This window comes from Heliconius melpomene, chromosome 4 (genome assembly GCF_056956725.1).
Source record: "Heliconius melpomene rosina isolate 202511_hmr_F chromosome 4, ASM5695672v1, whole genome shotgun sequence".
Classification (NCBI taxonomy): Eukaryota; Metazoa; Arthropoda; class Insecta; order Lepidoptera; family Nymphalidae; genus Heliconius; species Heliconius melpomene.
Window position 1 is genome coordinate 8193234 of NC_140392.1, and position 25579 is coordinate 8218812.

At 32.9% G+C, this 25579-nt stretch overlaps 1 protein-coding gene across 2 annotated transcripts in view; it reads left to right on the top strand.

The window, feature by feature from the left end:
* The window catches only part of DIP-gamma (Dpr-interacting protein gamma), a 64944-nt gene extending 41715 nt beyond the window's left edge, over positions 1-23229 (top strand). For both annotated transcript variants that reach the window (XM_085184977.1, XM_085184978.1), the window contains exons 6-10: positions 5335-5463; positions 12127-12265; positions 19025-19173; positions 21071-21127; positions 22438-23229. In XM_085184977.1, the coding sequence (XP_085041103.1) occupies positions 5335-5463; positions 12127-12265; positions 19025-19173; positions 21071-21127; positions 22438-22538 (575 nt within the window). In that variant the 3' untranslated portion in view covers positions 22539-23229. The remainder of the gene's footprint in view (positions 1-5334; positions 5464-12126; positions 12266-19024; positions 19174-21070; positions 21128-22437) is intronic.
* The last annotated feature ends 2350 nt before the right edge of the window (positions 23230-25579 follow it).

Here is a 25579-nt window from a genome sequence, read left to right on the forward strand (position 1 = left end):
GATTAGCGTGCACAAACACATAGACAAACAAGCAAACAAGCAAAAAAACTTAAAAATCATTATTTTTGGTTACTTTACGTTATGAAAAGTCACTAATAGTTTTTTTCATATGCCAGCAATTTTTTTTTCTTATATACATATCTTCCATATACAAGCACCGGTTCGATAAAATTTTATTATAAACATATATAAGAAAACATTGGTACCGCAATTGTGAACTAGGCTTCATATTTTCTCAGTTTCCTTACGTAACGAAATATAACGAAATTGAGAATGAAGTCTGAGAAATTCTAACCTTTTTAAATATTTGCTCATAAGCCACGTGTTGCATGTGCAAGCACTGACGTTCTTTTTTGAGATTTTGTAAAAAGAAGCAAATAACATAAACAAGAAAACCAAATTATAGAATACTTACCAAAATAAAAGCCGTTTATAACCCTGAGATGTAATTTTACGCATTCCCTTTAAAACATTTGAACCCCTCAACTGCAGCGAGAACACTACTGGTTGTAGCTACGACAGCATTGACTTTTAGAATAATGGTGCCACAATAAAAACTAATATTAAATACCATCCAAAATAATTGCGTTCATATTTTAATTGTACGTTACTAGCCCTGAGTAACAAAAAGACAATATTTTGGGACAAATTTAGTTAATTAATATATATTATTTATTAAATAATGTATCAATAAAAGTAGTTCTATTTAATATTATGCATAAAGTAAAGTAATAGAAACATATCTGAAATCAAATAAAACCATAAATATTCGTAACAAACCAATTTTTAAAAAGTAAAGTGGTGAGTGGGACACGAAAAATTGTATGGAAGCATTTTGAAAAGTTTTTTGCAACTAACAAAAAATACTATTAAAAGCCTTAATACATTTAAAATATTACAAAAATCTTTAAGTTAATAAGTAAATTTATCTTAAATGGCAAAATATTTAAATTATCTTTAAAATTGTATTTTTAAAACGCATTCAAAGTAGCGGGACAAGAAAAGACACAAAATGTGCACTTTTTCTGATTATGACCCATATAATATATTCATATTCCATCTAGTTATACAAGATTTTCCAATATCTCCTCGAAATCGCTTTATAATATTTATTTTAGAAAAGAGAAACACCACAAATATCCTTTTCATCCGCTATCCATGTATCTCAGATTGGAATGCATCCTGCTATACACACAAACATACACGTCGATATTTATATTATATTTTGTATTTTGCTCGACACGTTCCCAGTACTCTATATTCTAGAATAGTAGGGGTGTACACGCATTTGTCCTGAATACCAAAGAAGGCAGGAAGAATCTAGTGTCAAAATATTCCGTTCGACGCCCTACGTCCGAATACTAGAGATTATTGAGTCACGGAACTTTACGCCATGCCTAAGCTACCAAAGCATGAAAATAAAATGTTGTGTAGTGTTATTTGCTTAATTAGCTTCACGCTGTTATCCCGCATAACCTGGGAACCTAGAGTTAAGTGCGCTATTCGTCCTCCGAGTCATTGCGTGGAACTTAACGCCTCACATTGTTTTATTAGCAGACCAAATATAAATAAAATAGTTATAATTATTACCCTGAGTGGGTGTCGAACCTACGATCGTCATATTTACACCCCTACGGTCGAATTGCACCCCTACGGTTTTAACATAAGTTAAATTATTTTAAGCTAAATGTGTTCCCAGCTTATACGGACGAGGTAGTCGCAGGTGCGTTAGCAAATTGCAAGGAAGATTGAGGCGTGGCGTGTTTCTTGCTGCTATTTCTGTTTCTGTTCTTGCTTATCCCTTGCCTTTATTCTTGGGTCGTGTTTGTTTTGTGTTTAGCTTTTGATATATTGGTGTTGTTTTACTTTTGTCTGTTGTGTTTTACGTATATTCTTCTGTTTTTTTTTTGATAATATATGACTATTTCTAGTGATTTCGTGATAGAATATCTAGAGAGATATATAGAGGTTTTTTTCGCTCTGGCACCAAGGCAAAAGCCCGGCGTTGAGTTTTGCCACTCAACACACAATGCCTCGAAAAATTCGGCGGAATATAGGGAACGGAGTGACTAAACACTACTATAAGATAATTATTTAAAGAAGCCAACGATTAACTTTAAACAATTTGAAAGTTTAATTTAAAAACAATATCAATTAAAATCCAACCAAACCTATCTATCTATCTATAGAACAATTATAAATTAGAAATTAGTTTAAATTAGCATATCCAATAGACCAATATTCAGTCCAATGTTGGACTAGAACAAGAACTAAGATAAACATTTGCCTTTCAATTCGTAAGAAACTATAGGAGCAAACTTGCTAACTGTGTCGAGTCTATTTACGAAGGCCTTGAATTCGCTAATGCGTTCTAAGCGTTATGGTACAGGTGTAGATATTTGTAATTTAGTAAGAGGATGGGGTTTTGAGGGTAGATTAATATAATATATTTGAGAGGTTGTAGAGGCGCAGTGCTACAAGATCGAATCGATCGAATTAAATATTCATTAATACAGATTATATTTTCATTTCTTCCACTACAGCCACTTAACATACAATGAATCCAATATTCGATGGAAAAGAGGAACGGAGTGTCGTAACACTAGGTTCCTTTTGCCTCCCTTGCTGTGATCGGGATACAGCGTGAATAATTTAACTTATTTATATTTTTTAAGCAATACACAATCAATTGTCATTTTATTCAATTTAAAAATGCAAGATAGAATTTTATATTGGAAACTCAAATTGACCTTTTTTTCCGTTTCCCAACTATTAGGAATTTTCCAGTAAATTATCCGTCTTAAGCTCGCCTCCTTAAATACATCCCGTTGGATTACTGGAGAAAAGAAATAGAGTGCACCTAAGCTTTGTCACACATATATATGTATGTATGTATATTTGTGTAAGAGATTTATAAGAAAAGAACTTAGGCCATAAATGTGCAACTGTGAACGCGACGGGTATGGGTTCAATTCCCACTCGAGGAAATAATTTATTATATTTTCTTTTCTCGCTTTGGTAACGAGATAAAGTGTGGCATTCAGTCCCGCTAATAAACACGCAATGCCTCAATAAATCAGCCAAAAGTGGGGTACGGAAGTATTTTAACGGGAAACAGATTGTCATTAGGTTCCCTCTGCCTGTGAATCGCCTGAAAACCATTACTCAGGCTAAATTTCATTCTTCATTTCATTGAATATTTTTTCATATTAATATTCAAACTTTGCTACGATAATGAAATGCTTAACTGTGAAACAATACAATACTGATGAGTTTTTTATTTGTTATAAAAATGAACGTATTTTTTCTGTTTTTCTACTTACGACCTACCTGTATGTGGTATTTATTATAAGAATTGGATAATATTTGAACTTTTTAATATTAACTACTGCTGTCTCATACAATATTGTCAAGTTAGAGCTAAAATAATTTGCCTGAAGCTTAAAAATAAAGAACCTCTCGCCTTAATCATTCGCTTCGACTGCCACTGAAATTGAACTTTCATGTCTAGGAAATTGATGAGACTCGATGTAAAAATGTAGCTTTGATAGATACGACTCGCGATTTGCTATCAATTGGTTTGTGTTTTTATTTTTTTTATAGTTTCACCCTGTATCCCCTAAATCCCCTGTTCCCATGTTCCCTCTGCCTACCGCTAGGTAGGCAGAGGGAACATGGGAACCTAGTGTTAAGTTACCCCGTTCCCAGGTTTCAAGGTTCAATCCACCTACCGCCGAGTTGCGGAGGAATTGCCACGGAGTGTCTTGACAATAGGTTTCAAGGTTCCTTCCGTTTACTCTGTTATGTAAGGAATACAGCTTGAACCTATAAAAAAACACTAAATATTTATAACCATTGAATGAACTTATTTGAAGTGAGCTCGACTTATTACATATTCAAATTATCTTCAACATCTCTATTTATTATATTTCTACAACAGAAAATATATTTCTAATGTATGTTAAAGTAATTTGTGTAGAGGTAGAGTTCTAGTTATCACAATTCTGTCGCGTTAATAATTCCCAAATTCTAAAGGTCGCCATAATTAAAGTGATGTGAACATTTTCTATTGAAACAGCTGTTGATGATTCGTGGACCTGAAAATTCTATTTTCGTTGACATTAATAAGATATGTGGATATGTAATTATATTATAACTAGCAAACCGTCCGCGGCTTCGCCCGCTCAGAACTATACGTTTATTACTTTCTGACTGCAATGATTGTGTGGGTTCGATTCTTAAGTGGGGAGAATTGTCATATTTTAATTGTTTTGTGGTAGTACAAAGCGCTGCGTTAATGTCTGCGAATACTGTATTCTTCACTTTCCTTATTCAAGAGAATAAAGAAAGTGGAGAATGCATCATCTTGATAATAAGTACTTTAAATACCCTGCAACGAGAAAAAAGCTTGAAGCATACAAAATAGAAGAAAAAATATCGAGGCGTGCCTGACTGAATTTACCTTCGTTTGGACTTAAAAATGTAAATTTAGTACTGAATTGTTACTCAGTGTTACGAAATTAATTTACCGGCTTTATACTTAAAGAGCATTGTGTGTTAACTTGTTAAGAGGCGGACACCATCGCCATTTTATTCCAAGAAGACAGAAAAAAAAGAAAATATTTTATTACAAATTTTCCTAAAAATATATTATTGGTTATTTAAAATTCTAACAATTTTATGTATTCAAATATTTTAGTTGAAAGTTAGCAGTTAACAGTAAGTGAGAAGTTTTTTGAAATGTATTTAATAATATATTTTGCATAAGCATGGGAAGCTGCTCTGGCTTGTAATAAATAATTTTTAATACGATTGTATTGATTTTTATCAGATACCGAGAAAATAAACTTTGAGGCTAAAGGTTGCTATAATTCCCTTACTGGAAGAGTTGGAGACAAAAAAATGGTGTGTAGCTTATTCAGATAAAAATCATACTTCCATACCTTATTAAAAATAATTAATTACAAGCCAGTGCAGCGTGCCCGTGCTTATCGGGCTAGACCCTTTCCGGAGTTTTGCGATTTTTGTTCTTTCATTATGAGAAAATATTTATATATCTAATAGTCATTTACTAGTCATTTTATTTAGATTATTGACCCCTATTGATAAGACACTCCGTCCCCCATTCGATTACAATTTAGGTGGGTGAATTCTCACCCACTTTCTTTTTGTCGCTTTTTTTAAACCAGACTGGGAACTAAAAATAATTTAAATATAATAATTGTATCGGATAGAAATCGAACCCACACGTACTTACTCTCAGACGTAGTCCCACCACGATAGTTTAAAAATCCATTTAAAGTTCAAATCATTTAATATACAAAACTATTTCAGTTGAAAGCTACGTGGGAAGCTCGATGCCCCTTTGGAGAGTGGATAGGCGTCAAATGGGGGCGTTCCTCTGCATCGCCTCGAACGACGTGCCCCCAGCAGTCAGCAAACGGATCACGTTGAATGTTAACTGTAAGTAAATGGAGTTTTTGTCAGTTTTGTCAGTTATTTTGTTTATTTATTAAGAAAGTATACAGTAGCCAGTAATAATTGAAGTCGATAATACGTTGGAAACTCTAGTAGTCTTCGCCCACGACTTTTAAGACGATCAGAGGATCGTCCAAGGGGGAGTCCTAGGTTTATGTTAGAGTTTCAAGAAATCATCTCTTAGTGCTCTCCTACAGAGATCTAAGCTATTTATTACTTTGTTCTTACTTTTAAATAATTTTTGATTCAGATATTTCGTTTGTTTTAGTAAAACATAACGACAAATTTTGAAGTTTAAACTGAAAGACTTAAAGAAATAGAATAATTCCATAAACAATATTTTCATTATATTTCAATACTTATCCTATATCTTATAAAACAAAGTCGCTTTTCGTGTCTGTCTGTTGTTTCTAACTCTTCTTCTTCTAAACCACCCAACGGATTTTGATGCGGTCTTCACCATTAAGTCGAGTGTTTTTCGTAGAAGGTTTATATATAGTTTATTATTTGTACATTCTTATATAAATCAACATAAATACGATAAATGTGTCTAAAGTCCTACCCGTTGAGACACTTTCGCGCATGCGCTGCTTTAATGGTAAGTATTACATGAAAATAATGTACTGGAGTATTGTTACTCTTAATAAGATCTACGAAAAAGTCCGCGAGAGCATATTTTTATCTTTTAAGGATAACGTTTAGTGATCATATTTCTGTCTAAAAATAGTAATTTCAATATATTTTTTATTGTGAGGGATATTTTTCCATATTGGTAATAATCCTTATCCTTTAAAATACTTTATTAATTTTCTACGTTAAACGAAGATAAAATTTGCTTTTTACAATATTTCGAAATTGCGAATAGTTTTAGAGAAAAACGCATTTAATTGTTGACACATCACGCCGTTGACTCATCAGCTGTGCCGACTAAAGTTTTACTTATCCCTTACTCTCAGCATATAAATAAGTATATAAGTTACGTTGGCCATTTAATGTAGATCAAAACTGTCTTTTACTGTTTTTCATTTTAATAAGTACTTTAGAAGTTGTTACAATATCAAAACATCCTTGCCGCCCCGCGACGTTTTGCTTATACAAGCGAGTCATGAGCAGTCATCGGTGGTTCAGTGGTAGAATGCTCGCCTGCCACGCGGGCGGCCCGGGTTCGATTCCCGGCCGATGCATTCTATTTAATTTTCCTCACAGGCAGCCACGTAGTGCTTGCTTTTCATCAGGGACAGAAAACCCTCTTCAGCATTAACCACAAGCTCGAAAAAAAACCCGCCCGCTATAGAGGCATAGCAACAAAGATTTAGATGCGTTTGCACGTATTGGATAATTGGAGTTGAATGTATTATTTCAGCGCGATATATTTGGTTTCATATTTTTTTGTAGTAGTTATTAGTAGGTAGGTTTTTGTTTATAATTTATCCCGTTTAAAAATAGTCATTTAACTATATTTCAATAAGTACTTGAAAAGATTAGTAGCACAGATTTAAAATTACGGTACCTACTAAAAAATCCTTACTGTGTAAAACAATTGGAAAATCCTTATTGAAATTACGAAAATGCGCATTGCATTAGGGTTTAATTAATTTTCACATTATCTTAAGTGCTTTGCAAACATACATTATATGAATAATCCAGTAGTAAAAGCGGGCGAAGCCGCAAGAGGGTCGCTAGTATTATATATAAAATACTTTTAAACCTCAACAACTATAAAACTTTAAGTGTTCTTCATTGAAATAGAAGATTGAAATTAAAGAAAGATTTTTTTATAGTAATCGTAGAGTTGGAAGTGACTCTGAGTAAGTATTTTAAAGAAAAATTAATTTTTAACAAAAACAAAAACCGACTTCTAACAACGAACTAAAAAGTGAAAAATAATTATATAAAGATTTTATAATTTTCAAGTCGGCGCCAAGTAAAACAAACAGGTTTAGTAATTAGATATTGTAGTAAAGGTGTTGTAGCATTAGTTTGACACCGACTTCAAAATTATAAAATCTTTGTATAATTATTTTTCACTTTTTAGTTCGTTGTTAGAAGTTGGTTTTTGTTTTTGTTAAAAATTAATTTATTTTACGATTTTTAGTGATGGGTAGATCTTAAAATGATGCTTCTTGAACGAGTGGTGATGGTGGTGGTAGTGGTTGTCAACGAGTGGTTGTGATTGTTCTATGTAAAACTTCATTTAATTAGCTATTATTTTTGTGCAAAGTTACATTTTGGTATATTGACAAGAACAAACATAATAAAAAGTATTCGGGTGAATTCGGAATCTCCCTTTTTTGAAGTTGGTTGAAAATGAGAACATCCTCTTTTTTGAGATTGGTTGAAAAGAAATGCAACGATCAGGAATCTCACTTCTGACATCAATTTAAAAAGTTTTTGCTTGTAACTATTACAGTATAATTAATTTTTGACCAAAAAAAACAAACTTTCTCAATTTTCTCCGGATTCCATAATCGAAACCTAACCAAACTTTCACCAAATTATCCTTGAAGTGTATCCTTTCAAATAAAAAAAAGAATCATCAAAATCGGTTGGCGCGACATTGAGTTATTCGGCTATTAGTCGCGCACATGCATAATGCAAATTTAAGACTTATGTGATTTTCTCATGGATACCATTGTCAGACATGGACCAAAAAAAAATGGGACCATTCGGGAAGCTATACCTTTCAAATAAAAAAAAAAGTATCAAAATCGGTCCACCCAGTTAAAAGTTATGAGGTAACAAACATAAAAAAAAAAAAAAATACAGTCGAATTGATAACCTCCTTTTCTTACAGAAGTCGGTTAAAAAGAGTATTATCAAGTGTTTTTAGGCCTCACACCGGGAATTTAGGGAACCTGGGAACTAAGTGTTTTCACATTTCCGATCCCCACATTCCGCCAAATTCCGGAGATAATGCTTGTTGATTGTCAGAACTTAACGCCGCGCTTGCCTATTTACCAGAGCAAGGAAATAAGAATGTTATACAAATATTTTATATCGCAAAGTGGGAATCGAACCCACATCCTATCATGTAATATAACTAATGTTTCTTCAAGATTGATTATATATAGATAGGTTTTTCAATTATTCTACTTCAAGATTCAATAATACTTGTTCGTGGTAAACAACTTTGCCTAAGAAAGCTTATGGATGAACGGAGACGGATTGTTTTATCCTGGGTGCCTTCCAAGCGTGACAGACGGCGCTGCTGAGGAGATTACGTTGTTATTCAAAAGAAATTTTACTTATAACTCTTATATATTGTATATGGTTATGTAATTTATGGTTATGTTAATTTTGTATAATATATTCATATGTATAATAGAGAGGCCAGAGAGGCCGGAAAGGCGCAGATGCATAACCTGACTGTAAATGTGACAGGTTGTAAGTTCGATTCCGAATTCGATTCACAAGCTAAATAATTATGTAATACAAAACTCTTTGTTGTTGAAAATGTAAACTTGTTTTATTTTAAAGGACTCCTTTCCACCTAAATTTTACCTAGGCATTTCTCGTTTGCGTTGGAAATCGAGCTTAAAGTCCAACTATTTATTAGTGAACTCTTGCGAGTTCAACGTAGTCCTTAATGGATCCTGCTCCGCTCGCGGTGGAGACCCAGCTTAACGTTGAAGCATCGAAGTAGCTTTTATATTTCTTAGATACTGTCATTGTGCGATTAGTATGTCAAACTATAATATATATGGTGAGTAAATTGAGGGTTATTTGGTGGAACCATTTGAGCTTAAAATATACACAATAATAAATAATAATATATATTCACAAGTTATAGTATACCTTATCAACCACATAAAAACGGAGAAAGAAAGTACAGAATTTATGCCTGACAAATATTTGTAGAATTAACATAAAGAAAACAAGATTATTTTCGTTAATTCAAGTATCTGGTACATAGCAGAGTAGGCATAGGGACCCTCGCAACTTCGTTTTAAGACATTCCGTTCCCCATTTACTTCTCTATTCGAGTAGCGGAGCTCAAAGCTGCACTTAAAGAACAACAAACAAAAATCAAGCTTAAACAAACTGTTTGATATATTTTCAAGTAAAAGTTCCTCTATATAAATTCTAGTTTAAAATCTAGCACGCACACAAAGCGAGAGCTAGAGCTGACTTTCCGTTTTTCCATACATTTAATAGCGCAGCAACGGCAACGGACCGCCCGCCGTAGTGCACTGACAATTTTATTTCTACCCTGAATGTGTGAAAGGCAAAACAACAGTTTAAAAAGTGGTGACTATTCTTTTTCAGTCTATGGAATAGTGCTATATCTAGGAAACGCTTACATCGATTTTGATAGAGTTTCGATTGTTTGGATGGTTTATTATGTCGGCTTTGGAGAACGATGGCTCAATTTCGCTGTGTTTAACTCCTCATATAGATTATTTTCAGTTTCACCAGCCAAAATGGTGTTTTTTTTAATGCGACAAATAAATTCTCTGAATAAAATACCGTTTGTTGTAAAACATCCGTGATAATATAAAATAAATTGTTCTTAGATATTCAGCAGAAAGGAGGGAATGGAGTGTCTTATCACTAGGTTTCCTCTGCCTACCCGGCTGTGTGCGGGATACAGCGTGAAGCGGATTTATTTATTTTATTTTTGTTCATAGATCGTTACCTGCAATATTAGTTAATGTATTTTCACATAATATACCTACAGGTGATTTAAGGGACGGTTGAGAAAAAGTGCCATATTTGATTTCGTAATATCCTGGTAATCAGAAAAAGGATAATGGTGTGATTTATCATAGGGGTCCAAAAAAAGGAAACGTTGGGGTACTGCACATACATAGCTAGATGTCACTCAAAGAAAAGTTCTTTTGAGAAATCGTTATTTATTCTCTTGTTTTTTTTTTGGAACCTGGAAACCTAGTGTTAAGACTCTCCGTTCTCCGATTTTAGAGACATTGTATGTAATAACGTGCTTTACTTTGTAGAGCGAGTAAATTATAATAATTTATATTATTATATTAATTTCCCCAAGTGGAGGTTGAACCTGTAGGTTCAAACAATGCGGTAGCAAACGATCCCGTTTCAGACTCCCGATGCGCCACAACCATCGACGACGATACGTACCAATAATTGAATAAAAATTAATCTATAAATAACATCAAGTACTTAAAATCTATCTTTTTAATAATTTTGTATTTTAGTGCAAACTGCATTAAAATCCGTCGAAAATTTTGAAAGATACTAGTGTACAGCGGAGGAAAACCAATTTGTTCTATACTATGTAAAAATGATGAACAATATTTTTCATCTGAAAGAGATGCTGATTGATTGTATGCATTTCATAAAAAAGAATGAAATAAAATTACATTTGGGTCAAATATTTGCTTGCATAATAAACATATGTATATGTTTATATAAATAATAAAAATATTATTATAGACGCAGTCCTGGTACAGGCGTGCTACTGAAAACTCGATGGTTGTGGGTTCGATTGAATTTGAGGGAACATATTTTAATTTTTCCGCTCTGGTAACGATGTAAAGCGCGGCGTTGAGTTCTGCCACTTAACACGCAAGCTTCCAGAATTCGGCAGAAAGTGGGGATCGGAGTGTTCACACACTAGGTTCCCTCTGCCTCCCTTGCTATGTGCGGGATATATCGTGATGCATTTAATTTTTTTTTGTATATTATTTTAAATTCAGCTTTATTTATAAGAAATCAGCTTTATATTTGTTTTGTTAGACAATACGCTTAGATAGTTTTTTACCAATTCATCCAGGTAGCGTTTGGACGCTTGCCAGTGGCAGATTCATCTGTCACTACGTAACAGAGCTCCCTGCACTTTAAAATGTTGGATTGCATTTGAGAAGTAAAGACGAAAACGAAATTAATTCTACTAGATCGCACCGTGAATGGTATCTTTAAACGGTTTTTTTATTTTGAATTTGGCTTTATTTGTACTGTATTTTATGTTCAGTTGTATAAGGAAAGTGTTTAAAAAATACTAATAATGTATTGAAAAGTAAATTTTTAAATTGTTATGTAACTATGACAGTTTTACAGATTTTTTTATATATAAATAAAATGTTATGTAATCTATATATATAAAAGGACTTGGCCTCACTGACTGAGGTAAGACGCACGCACAGCCGTAACTGCTGATGGTAGAAACGTGAAATTTGGGCAGATGTTTACTTTTATAATCTGGACATCCACTAAGAAGGGATTTTGAAAAATTTTAACCCTAAAAGGGTGATATAGCGGTTGAAAGTTTGTATGGAAAAAAATTTATATCGGCATCAATTTTGATAAAATTTTAAATTTAGATTTTTAAAAGTATTTAATTGAACACGTGTTTCATCGTTTTCTAGAATTCTCCCCCTAAGGGTGCATATAAGTGGTTGAAAGTTTGCAAAGATTTTTTTTTAAATCGGCACCAATTTTTGTGAAATTTGAAATTCAGACTGTTAAAAATATTTCATTGAACACATGTTTCATGGGTTATTAGAATTCACCCTTAAATACGCAAGTGAAGCTGCGCGCGTCCGCTAGTAAACAATAAGACGATACTGTACTCGTACTTATTTCCATTTAGGCTTCGCCAGTGTCGGGTAAAATAGGATAATGTTCTTTTCTATCGATATTAATGACTAATTGTATGTTTGTTTGTTTAAACAGTTGCGCCCACAGTGAAAGTGCCAAACCAACTCCTGGGCGCGCCGCTGGGCACCGACGTGAAGCTGAAGTGCTACGTCGAAGCCTACCCTAACACTATCAATTACTGGATCAAAAATCGAGGAGAAATGCTTTTAGATGGGTAAGTGGAAAATTAATTAATAATAAAGGTCATCGGTAGCGCAGTGTCTTTAAATGCGAATGGTTGTAGATTCGGTTCCCACTCGGGGGAATGAACTATGTAATACTACATACAATTTTCTCGGTCTGGCAACAAGACAAAACGTGGCGATCATTTCCATCATTAAGCACGCAATGCCTCAAAAATTCAGCTGAAAGTATTTACCATAACTAAAGATTATTATTGAAATTATTTATATTTCTGTGTATTTTTAGAGTTCAAGTTATTTTAAGTTATAACATACAACATAAAGTACAAAAATTTAAAAAATGCTATATGAAAGTACTAAAAGCATTTTAAATATATTATTATGTAAAAGTACATCACTAGGTATATATAAAATGTTGTAAAAGTAGTATTCTTGTATTAGGAAGGAAGCACAATTTTCTCGTACGTTGAACAAAATAGTCACGAGTCACCACTCCAATCAATGCGACGGAGAAAATTCTTAAAGCTGAAAATGTTTTCTCAAATAAGCTGATATATAAAAATTAGAAAACTCTATTCTTTTCTAAGGTTTTCTACTGTTTTTTTAGAAAACTACAAAAGTTTTGTAACTATGCTATTTTTTTCTATATATTCAATTCAATTCAGCCTTGTAGTTACAATAGGTTGCTTGAACATATTCTATTTATATCATAAGTAGAATATGAATGTATTTAAAAATCTAAAATTTGATAATTATGTAGGAGGATGTCGATGTAGAGGCCGTAGTGGCGCAGCGGCACAAGGGTGTGACTGTAACGCGACGGTAGTGGGTTCGATCCCCACTCGAGGAAATGAAATATTTATTTACGTTTATATTTCCATTTCTTTGCTCTGGTGTCGGCGCAATGCCTTCAGAATTCGGCAGAAAGTGGGGATCGGAGTGTTTTAACATTAGGTTCCCTCTGCCTACCCTGCTGTGTGCGGGATACAGCGTGAAGCTATTTTTTTTTATTTTTTAAATACGTAAGTACAAAGGATTTCCCGGAGATATATAATTTTTGATTGCATTTTTCATATTCTTAAACCCAACGTAAACAAGATAGAATTCGAAGACTAATATTTAAGTAGTATATCGCTAGGTTGAGCTGAGCTATAAACAACAACCGTAATGGCAGCTAGCTATAAATAAATAACAAAATAGAATTTTCTAGAATGTTCAACAGAACGAAGTTAAACGCGGTCAGCACTCGCGTCGGAGCCACGCAGGGTAATCCGGAGGAAATTTTACTCTCAAGTCGACTGAATGGATGGTACAAATTGCTTAGGATGTGGAAATCAAATAAAATTAGATTTTTAGGATCTCTTCTTGAGATCTTGGGTTTATGAGATTATGTTATTTGTTTTGTGTTGCATTAAAATGTTGTCAATGCTCACTTTACTTTTTAACCGACTTTAAAAAAAGCGAAGATTTCTAAACCGATTCGAGATACGAGATTCTTCTTTCTTCGATGCGTAATAACTAATAGTGATAAGGTCGCCCTTGCATGCTAGTTATATTACTATAGCTATTGTTTTTCTTTTTTTATTGTACTTATAGTTTGTGTATGCAATAAAGAATTTTATCTATCTATCTAACTGTCATTTAGTTCTATACTAATAAAAGTAGTTGTATTATAATAATCATATTTAAATATTTATTAAGTTATTTTATGTCTTTTAGTTCTTGAAATCGGTTTTTCTTATATAGTTTTATAGTTTTTTTTAATATGTATCAAGTAAAACTATTGTATACAACTAAAATAATAAGTCCACCATACATATATACAATGTTAAAGTTTATTAAACTATACAAAAGAAAGCACAATACAATAAGCAACGGAAGAAAAGGTAATATAAAGAATTATAGGGAGCACAAGAGTTTATATATATAGGGAAGCAAAACAGAAAAGAAGGAATTAGCAAGAAGCGCAATAGTTTAGTAACGATTATTATGAGTATTTAGAGATACTTATCAACATAAATTTTACCTGGGAACATAAGACAACCCGTTCCCATTAAGATACTTCCGTTCCCACGCAATGTGTTGAGTGGTGGAACTCAACGTCGCGCTTCGCCCCGTTACCAGAGGGGGGACATCAAAATAAATACTACGAAACTGTATATTTTATATTCGATTACATCCTTACAAAAGATATCACAATGAAAATATAATATTCCGTTCCGTTATACGATTCCGTTAAATGTAAACAGTTAAAATTTCCGGTTACAAGCACTCTACCAACGTTTATTTATTCATCTCTTTGTCCCGTTTGAGTTCGAGTGCGACTCGAAACGATTTACATTCTATTTCTTGGTAATAATTAAACTCACCAGAAACAACAGTTCTTGAGAATTATTTGAATACAAATTGAACTGTCTGTCGATTGGTAATGAATATTTTGGTTATTTTTAACCGATTTTAGAAGAGGAGGTTCTCAATTCGTTTGTTTTTTTTTAATGTAGAAGTGGTTTGTTACTCGTATGTTATGTATTTTTTTCACGTTTTTTTATAAGAAACTAGCGACCCCCTTGCGGCTTCGCCCGCTTTTACTACTGGATTATTCATATAATGTATGTTTGCAAAGCACTTACGATAATGTGAAAATTAATTAAACTCTAATGCAACCCGCATTTTCGTAGTTCCAATAAGGATTTTCCAATTGTTTTACTCGGCAAGGATTTTTTAGTAGGTATCGTAATTTTAAATCTGTGCTACTAATCTTTTCAAGTACTTATTAAAATATATTTAAATGACTATTTTTAAACGGAAGAAATTATAAACAAAAGCCTTCATACTAATAACTACTATAAAAAATATGAAACCAAATATATCGCGCTGAAATAATACATTCAACTCCAATCATCCAATACGTGCAAACGCATCTAAATCTTTGTTGCTATGCCTCTATAACGGGCGGGTTTTTTTTTTCGAGCTTGTGGTTAATGCTGAAGAGGGTATTCTATCCCTGATGAAAAGCAAGCACTACGTGGCTGCCTGTGAGGAAAATTAAATAGAATGCATTGGCCGGGAATCGAACCCGGACCGCCCGCGTGGCAGGCGAGCATTCTACCACTGAACAACCGATGACTGCTCATGACGCGCTTGTATAAGCAAAACGTCACGGGGCGCGTTTCGCAGCAAGGATGTTTTGATATTGTAACAATTTCTAAAGTACTTATTAAAATGAAAAAACAGTAAAAGACAGTTTTGATCTACATTAAATGGCCAACGTAACTAATATACTTATTTATATGCTGAGAGTAAGGGATAAGTAAAACTTAAGTCGGCACAGCTGATGAGTCAACGGCGTGATGTGTCAACAATTAAATGCGTTTTTCTCTAAAACTATTCGCAAGTTCGAAATAATGTAAAAACAAATTTTATCTTCGTTTAACGTAGAAAATTAATAAAGTATTTTAAAGGATTAATACCATTATGGAAAAATATCCCTCACAATAAAAAATATATTGATATTACTATTTTTAGACAGAAATATGATCACTACACGTTATCCTTAAAAGATAAAAATATGCTCTCGCGGACTTTTTTGTAGATCTTATTAAGAGGAACAATACTCCAGTACATTATTTTCATGTAGTACTTACCATTAAAGCAGCGCATGCGCGAAAGTGTCTCAATGGGTAGGACTTTAGACACAATTATCGTATTTATGTTAATTTACATAAGAATGTACAAATAATAAACTATATATAAACCTTCCCTGAGAAATACTCGACCTAATGGTGAAAACCGCATAAAAATCCGTTGGGTGGTTTAGAAGAAGAAGAGTTAGAAAGTTCAGACAGACACGAAAAGCGACTTTGTTTTATAAGATACTAGCGACCCTATTGCGGCTTCGCCCGCTATTACTACTGGATTATTCATATAATGTATGTTTGCAAAGCACTTAAGATAATGTGAAAATTAATTAAACCCTAATGCAACCCGCATTTTCGTAGTTTCAATAAGGATTTTCCAATTGTTTTACACAGCAAGGATTTTTTAGTAGGTACCGTAATTTTAAATCTGTGCTACTAATCTTTTCAAGTACTTATTAAAATATATTTAAATTACTATTTTTAGATAGTTAAATGACATTAAATAATACATTCAACTCGAATTATCCAATACGTGCAAACGCTTCTAAATCTTCGTTGCTATAAAGGCAGGCAGGTTTTTTTTTTCTCGCTTGTGGTTAATGCTGAAGAGGGTATTCTGTCCCTGATGAAAAGCAAGCACTATGTGGCTGCCTGTGAGGAAAATTAAATAGAATGCATCGGCCAGGAATCGAACCCGGGCCGCCCGCGTGGCAGGCGAGCATTCTACCACTGAACCACCGATGCGTGTAAGGCATGCGGGCGCGGCGGACGCATGGCGAGTGGCGAGCTGTTTCGCAGCAAGGATTTTTTGATATTGTAACAACTTCTAAAGTACTTATTAAAATGAAAAACAGAAAAGACAGTTTTGATCTACATTAAATGGCCAACGTAACTAATATACTTATTTATATGCTGAGAGTACGGGATAAGTGAAACTTGACTCGATACAGTTGATGTGTGAACGGCGTGATGTGTCAATAATTAAATGCGTTTTTCTCTAAAACTATTCGCAATTTCGAAATAGTTTGAAAAGCAAATTTTATCTTCGTTTAACGTAGAAATTTAATAAAGTATTTTAAAGGATAAGGATTAATACCATTATGGAAAAATATCCCTCACAACAAAAAATATATTGAAATTACTATTTTTAGACAGAAATATGATCACTACACGTTATCCTTAAAAGATAAAAATATGCTCTCGCGGACTTTTTTGTAGATCTTATTAAGAGGAACAATACTCCAGTACATTTTTTTCATGTAGTATTTACCATTAAAGCAGCGCATGCGCCAAAGTGTCTCAGCGGGTAGGACTTTATACACATTTATCGTATTTATGTTAATTTACATAAGAATGTACAAATAATTAACTATATATAAACCTTCCCTGAGAAATACTCGACCTAATGGTGAAAACCGCATCCAAATCCGTTGGGTGGTTTAGAAGAAGAAGAGTTAGAAAGTTCAGACAGACACAAAAAGCGACTTTGTTTTATAAGATATAGGATAGGATGAAAGTGAAACCGAGCGCCATAGTTATATTATTATACGATAATTTATTTATTAAATAATTCAAATGTTTGAATTCGGCCAGAAAGCGGAGAATGGAGTGTTTTAATACTAGATCTTCTCTGCTTAACCAAGCTGGATAAAACATGAAGCTAATATTATTTAAATGATCAATCTTCTGTTAAGTGATATGTATGTACAAAAAGATATAAAAAAGCTATAATATGATTAGAAAATATTCCATAAAACTTCAATAGAAAATTATATTATAAAAATTGCTGAGACTTGAAGTTTACACGCTTAACGAAAGTTTACTTCTTTCTTAATAAAGATAATCTTTTTGTATCGACTATTTTCTACTTTTTTTATATCTCCTCTAGCACTCTTTCTTGCCAATTTTCTCCGCTGAATAAAATTAAAGTATCATATTATACATATACTATTAATTACAGAAACATTACGTTTACATAAATTTTATCTAAATATATTAAAACCTTAGAAATATGAATACATGCCTTTCAAATTAACCATCTCGAATATAATGCAAAAACAATATAAATAAAATACGTGTTACGACTAGAAACGTTGCTCGAAGAACATTTTATAGCCGCCATTACACGCCAACGAATGCTTAAAAGCCTCTAATATTTATTAAAAAAGTTTGCTCAAAATTATTTTTGCATTTTCTAATAACATCTGTCCCTTGTTTTATAGCTACAGAATATAGAATCTGTCAAAAATTTTAGTGTATCTTGTTAATAGCATGTGATTTGTGAGGCCAGTCATGTCTCAGGCCAAAAACGTATTGTAATCGCGGCAGGTGGAGGGTTCGATTCCCACTCGAGCCGCGTTAGAGAGAGCTGGTTTCTCTCGTTATCTCTTAGCACGTTTTCGTCGAGTTTCGCCTTTCTACACGCAATGCCTATGAGGTACAGCGTAAATCTGAAAAAAAAGATATAATAAATCAGCTTATAATATATTTTTTTTATTTGCTTTTATTTTCTTTGCTCTGGTGTCGAGGCAAAGGCAGTTCTATATATCAAAAATAGTTCCTCAGACGAATGTGTTCAATTCAACAAACTCTTCATTTTAGTATAGATTTGAACCTGCGACCAGCGAGCATTGATCTTATGGAAAAGGTCAGTGTTACTTTAAGTTATTAACCAATACATTATCGAAGCATTAACTATAGCGCCTTGTGTATTGAAGTCGTCAGAAATTCTAACCTAATGTGAAGTTATAATGTAAAGTTAGTTATTAATAACTTTAAGTGAGAATTTGTAAATTATAAGTGTTAAATACAATATACGCCTATAATTTATTTTTAGCCTTTTTTTATTAATATTATCTTTATTTTTAAATTTGTATTTTTTTAAATATGAAATGTTTGTTTGGTTTAACGCGCATATCTCAAGAATGTAAACTAAGTTAAAAACAAAATGTATGGAATAGTGTATTTGTCGAGAAAAGCTATATAATATCACGCATTATCGTGATCCCATATTTCCATATAAACCCAGTGTACTCCACTCTTAGTTTTACCACCTCACCACTCCGGCGAAGCCGCAGGAAAAGCCAGTTAACCTACTTTTCATATCAAAAGATGTATATTATGTGTTATATTCAAATATTAAATATTTTTCAGGCCAAAATACGTTATTCGTGAGGAAAAAACTTCGTACAAGGTGTCAATGTGGCTGACGATCAAGCAATTCTCCAAAAGCGACATCGGAACTTACAACTGTGTGAGCACCAACTCGCTCGGCAAGAGCGAGGGGACACTCAGGCTCTATGGTAAAAGTTAAAGAGTAATTCTTATATTTTTTTTCCACCCCACATCCCGCTCGTAGCACAGGTAGATAAAAGGAACCTGGTGTAAATGCACTCTACTTCCTACGCCTCGCCCAAATGTCGATTCATTGTGTGTTGAGTGGTGGAAATCAACGCTACGTTATATCTTGTTACTAAAATGAAAAAAAAAAAAATTCCAATTGAAAATGGAAGCCACAACTGCAGCATTTACAGTCAGGCTCTGTACCTCAACGGCCTCTAACCATTTCTAGATCTGGAACTGCTGTAATATTTCATCTCAACACACGATATGTAGATGCAGACTTGGAAAACGAATTTGAATATTTAAAAAGGCTCAGGAACTGATAAAGGCATAAATAGGCTACAGATATCCAATACTTTTGTGAATAGCACCCCCCTGCCTAGTGTTGGCACGTGACTCCGCTTAGCATTTGGCTCTACGCCCAGTATGAACGTGATGACATTATCGTTATATTATAATATTCTAACACCATTTCATATGTTTTGGTAGTTTATAAATATTTTATTGTACTTATTTTGCATTTTAAATTTTTAGTTTGAATTTAATAATACTAGACTGACTAAAACTAGGTTACTAAATAACTAACTGAATAGAACTAGATAAATAAATAAATAAAACTATTCACCATGGCTCATGGGAAGGAAGTTTGTCCGAGTGTAATGGAACTGAGTTCTAATTACTTTGAAAACCAATTATCCATACCTATATAATAAATTCGAAAGTAACTCTGTCTGTCTTTTACGCAATCAGGGCCAAACCGCTTATTTAATAGTGATAAAATACTCATATAGAGATACTTGAGGGTCTCCATGTTAATAACAACCATCGCTAAGCGACCGTTGCTAAGCAACGATTTGCAAAGTTTGTTGTTAGAAAACGTCACCCAAAATGAGCTTGCTTAACGCATCTCTCTATTGAAAACTGAAAATAGTTTCATAAATATATTCGTATAGTTCAAGCGGGCGTAGCCGCGTTTGGGTCCACTAGTTCTAAATAAATAACAACATACAAATTTTAAGCAAAAAGTCACTTAAAAATTAATATTTTTTTAATATAAGACAAATATTCATTAAAAATACTTTATATAGAAATAATGTTATAGAAATAAGTAATTAAAACGTCTGTGAACTTTAGAGCTTTTCAAAACTTTCAAAAGTTTGCTTTCAACTTTAATTTCTGATACAGACACAAACTTACTCACCGTTGCTAAGTAACAATTCAAATTATATTTCAATGATATCTTTGGTTTTTGACATATTTAATCAAACTCCATTTTGATATAATTTAATATTTTACCAATTACGAGTAAAAGTAATTTGTAAAGTTAACCAAATATACTTATGCCACTTAATAGACAATGTTTCGAAACTTGGCATGGCAACTTGGCTTGAAGAATGAAGCGTTGCTAAGTTTTCTTCATCTACCCTGCTATATGCGACATACAGCGAGAAGCTTAGAAAAAAAAGTATTTAGAAAACGTTGTAGAACTTTAACGGATCTGGACTCAAACCTGCAGTTTCCCGTACCCGCGCTATCTATCCCGCCAAGCCCTATAGCTAATTAAAACATAATGTGTTCTTATCTAGAATTACAAGACACTGAGTCACTACGTTCTCCAATAGCTCGTTATTTTACAGTGGTAAAATTTGACACCGCTCTACAAAATTGAAGAAGTGAAATTATTCTTTTTTAAAATAATTATTTTCACTTCTTCAAAAACTCTATGGGGCGGAGTGTTAAAAGTGTAGTCTAGAAAATCCAAACTATCACATGTACAAAAAAAAATTATATTCCTTTAATTTAGAACTTATATAATACATATAAATTAATATTCTCCATTGCGTTTTTCTTTTACAGAAATCAAGCTGAATTCATATTCGGAGGACTTTAGCAATCAAATAAGCGTCGCGGGAGGTAAGAAATCAACTTTTTTGCCAACTAAATGTCAGGATTCATATAATTCGCGAAAGTTCCCCCAGCACAGGTAACTTGGAGGAATTAAGTTTGAAACGTCGAGCTGCCAGTCACAACCGTTACGTTTTATTAAATTTTAGGTACAACTTGACTATTAAGGAAATTTATTTTAATTTTTAAACGACTTCGCAAGTATTACGGGGCGTTATTGCGATTTCGGAAGGTACAGTTTTTTCTTTATATAAAATTTAAATGTGTAATTATTTTTAGTGATTAGTGATTTTATTTTAACATTATAGATAATCTTATATCTAGGATTAAGAAACACAATTTTTCCTCATTAAGTTGTATTAATTTAAAACAATAAATCGATAAAAACTTTTCATATTAATACGAGTAATTCATATTTAACTTTCATATTAATATTAATATGAGAAAAAGCGTGACTATCTCCACCTCAAAGGCCGGCAACGCACCTGTAGCTCCTCTGGTGTTCCACGGGGTCGTGGGCGGCGGTGATCACCATCAGGTGACCCGAACGCTCGTTGACCTTGTCCTTTTTCCATAAAAAAAAGAGTTCTCATTAATTTATCTGAATACACCACACAAATAAATACAAACATTTACTTTGACAGCTATTCTTTTCATTATCTCTAAACTAATGACCATAGTAAAGCTACGGCCAGCGGAAAACGAATGTGGAAGAATATTACTTTTGAACTGTCATTTATATTAGCGGACTACGAATATGAAATGGGAAGCAGTTTGCCCAGTGCATATAGAACCAGGCATTACTCTATGACGTTTGTTTTACCATTTTAAATTTATATCAAGAATTTAATGATATGAGTTAGTTTTTATTGTTTTAATAAGGTATACCAGAAATATTGGTTAAATAAAATATATAAAGAAGTACTTAGTTGATTTTAAGAAGTTTAATTGAAAAACCCCCTTTTTACTTCTTTTCACTTCTTTTGGAATTTCGAGAAATCCTCTCTTAGTGCAGCCTTATTTATTAAAAAATTTAAATATAATAACTTATTACTTAAAGTTATTACATGTTTTTATTTTTATTTTTTGTAAATAAATAAAAAAATCTATTTTTGCTAAATTATCCTAAATCACATTAACCCATGATTTCTGAGGGAGGTTGATGACAGTTGACGAGGCGAAAGAGGTATGCAGAGACTTCACACATGGATAAGACACGAGGCTACATAATTATAATAAATCTAACCCTATTACATTTATTAAAATTTTAACTAAAGTATTATAGGCTTTTAATATACATTTTTCATATTTTTCAACAGGTCTCACCGAGGCAGCCAAAGGAAATTCCCAAAGTAAAACGCATCTACAAACTTTACTATTTCTATTACTATGTATAGCGCACTCATTCATGTTGACGTAGTTTCTAATGTAAATACGCGTTGGATCATTTTATGCTTAAATCTAATTAAATGTTTAAATTTCTGTAAATATTATATGATAAGATGTAAAATGTAAAGACAACGATATCGTTTTGTCATGGAAAATGGTCGTTTTCATATATTAGTCAATTTTTTTTTTTTACTTTTTTTTGTTTAAAATATTATAGATGAAAGATGATACATAAAACTGACTTTAAAAGTCTATTAATTACCTATATTGTACCTACATGTTTCCCACCAGGAAAAAAAATTACGGAAAAACATACGTATACTAACAGAAAAAGCACGTATATGTTTGAAAACTTTAATTATCATTCTCAAATTTTGAGACGTGACACCGGGGCACAAGTGACAACAGGTGACAACAAACGTGACAGGTTGTGGGCTCGATTCCCACTTCAGAAAATATTTAATATTTTTGTTTCTTTCGCTCTGGTATAGACGCAAAGCGCGGTCTTGTCTCCAAAATTTGACAGAAAGTGGAGAGCGGAGTGTTTTAACACTATGCTCCACCTGCCTAAAAAAAATCACCAATGCTAATATATGAAAACGGCCTGGAGCTCTTGTAACCGTTCGCTTAGACGCCAAATTGAAGTACTCGTATAGTTCATCATTGAACTCATCGCTCGATTATAAGACTGTTTACAACAAATAAACTGAAATAATAACAAATGTTGTTTTCATTTATTCACCTTTAGTTGAGAAATTTCGATTTTTTTACCCCTGGCAGAAATAGAGGGCTGTTATAAGCTTGGCGTGTGTGTAGGTGTATATATAGTAGACTCTGTTCGTAGCCATGACTAAAGAAAATATGTGCAGGTGGTTCAATATTATTTGGTAAGGTAGAGAAACCTGGTGTCAGGGCACTGCTCTCCGCTTTCTACCTCATGGTCCTCAAGTGGAGATCGAACCATAGCGTTCACCATCAGATACTACCCCATAGAGAGAATTTTCTTTATACTATACAAAAGTAAAGAGACAATTTCTGAGTAATAAATTAATAAATATTGGAAAACTATCGGCGTGACGTGATATAGTTTTCTGATAAAAAAAAACTATTTTTAAACTTGTTCCAAAAATATTTCTATGGACTTTGCTGTTGAAATTTAAACTTAAATTTAAATCAATCAAAAGAAATAACATAGTAAAATATAACACAGAAGTTGGAATATCATAATTGAAAGTAGAAATTTTAACTATTTAACGAAAAAAAAATATACCATAAATAAATAATATTTCCTAAGGATCCTTAAATCATGCAATAAAATTAAATTATTTTCACAAGGTATTCATAGAGGCACAACAAAAGGAGTAATGCCGGTGCAGAAACGCAAATAAATGATATCGAGCCTTTCAATTCAAAGCGTACGTGATACAATATTTTATAACTAAAAGACAGTCGGAGTGGAAAAACTCAAAAGATTTTTTTTTGTATTTGTATTGAATTTTTCTTTGTGTACATAATATTTTTTGTTTTAAATATATAATTTTTTTATTGATTTAGTTTTCATATTTAATTTAAAGTTTGATAAATAAATAAACTATTTTGTTTTATTCTTTTAGCTTCATACTTACACCGCTAAAAATTTCAGACATGTAGTGCGTTCTCTGTTATTAGAAGGGAAACGAAAATAATATAAATAGAGTCATACACTACCTACTTCCCTCTGTGATCGAACGCACATCTACAGCGTTAAGGTAGAACACAAGACCGAATTAAAAAATATCAATAAATTGTAGTAAAAAGTGAATTATAAGGAAAACCAATGGAATGACACATAATGTACCAAAATATAATAAGTTCAAGAGAAAATAGGAACGAATACATGCATACATACGCGCTAAAACATAACCCTCCTTTTATATCTCACAGGTAAAAAATAATAATTTATATAATTTTGTAATCATTAAAATAATGAAATACAAAGAACTAAACCTACCCTCCACATTGAAGATTCTCTGAAAAAAACATCAATTAACAGACCGACGTTATCGTGCTACAGCCAGGACGTGTCTTACTGGAACTGCCTACAGCCACGCGATCATGTTGAAATTTAAAACTTATTTTAGAAAAAGAAAATACTTGTGGTATTTTAACTGTATCTACTTACGATATAGCGTGTGTGAAAACTCGGCGGGCATGAGTTCGATTCCCACCCAATGGTAACTAATTATTATTTATTAATATTTTCATTCATTTGCTCTGGTTCAAGAAGAAATAGGGAGAAAATTTAAACGTGTTCGCTATGCACCGCCCAATTATCGAGTTTAGAGAGAACATTACGTTGTGAGTTGTGGAACCCAACGCTGTGATATGTTTATTTACCAAAACCAGAAAATAAAAAAAATCATTGCCTCGAACAGAAATCGAACCTACAATCAATCATCTCAACTAGTCTCACAAATATAAATGCACCCACACAATAATTCCATACAACGCTCTATCACGTCACAGGAATTAAACACTTAATTAATCACGCAAAGCGGTACATCCATCTTGGAGCAAGACGTGTGTACATTTATATAGACAATTAGCGCCTACAGAACACTACTAAAACAAATGACCAAATATATTGAATGATGAAGCAATTTTCTGATTTATGGTCTTATTGTATTTTATGTTCTGGATCTAGAGGTAATAATTAATGGAAGATGTGAGTTTCTTTGAAAAATACTAAGCATATGTATGTTTGACTGTAAATTTGGTGGTTGTGAGTTCGATTTCCATACGGGGTAATGAGTTATTTTCATTCCTTAGGGTTCCATGGACTCGATAGCACGTCGTTAAGTTCCGCAACTCATCACACAATATCTCAAAGGCGGTGTATATGCGGGATACATCATGAAGCTTAAAAAAACCATGTCAATTTCATAAAGAGTAAATACAAAAAAATATTTTCATTTACAATTCTAAACAGGTAAATAATATGGAATATAAGAAATAGCAGACGCTGTTATTGTGTAGTAGGACAGAGCTTGGCTGTAAAGGCAACGCAACGGTTCGATTTCCACTAGAAGGAAA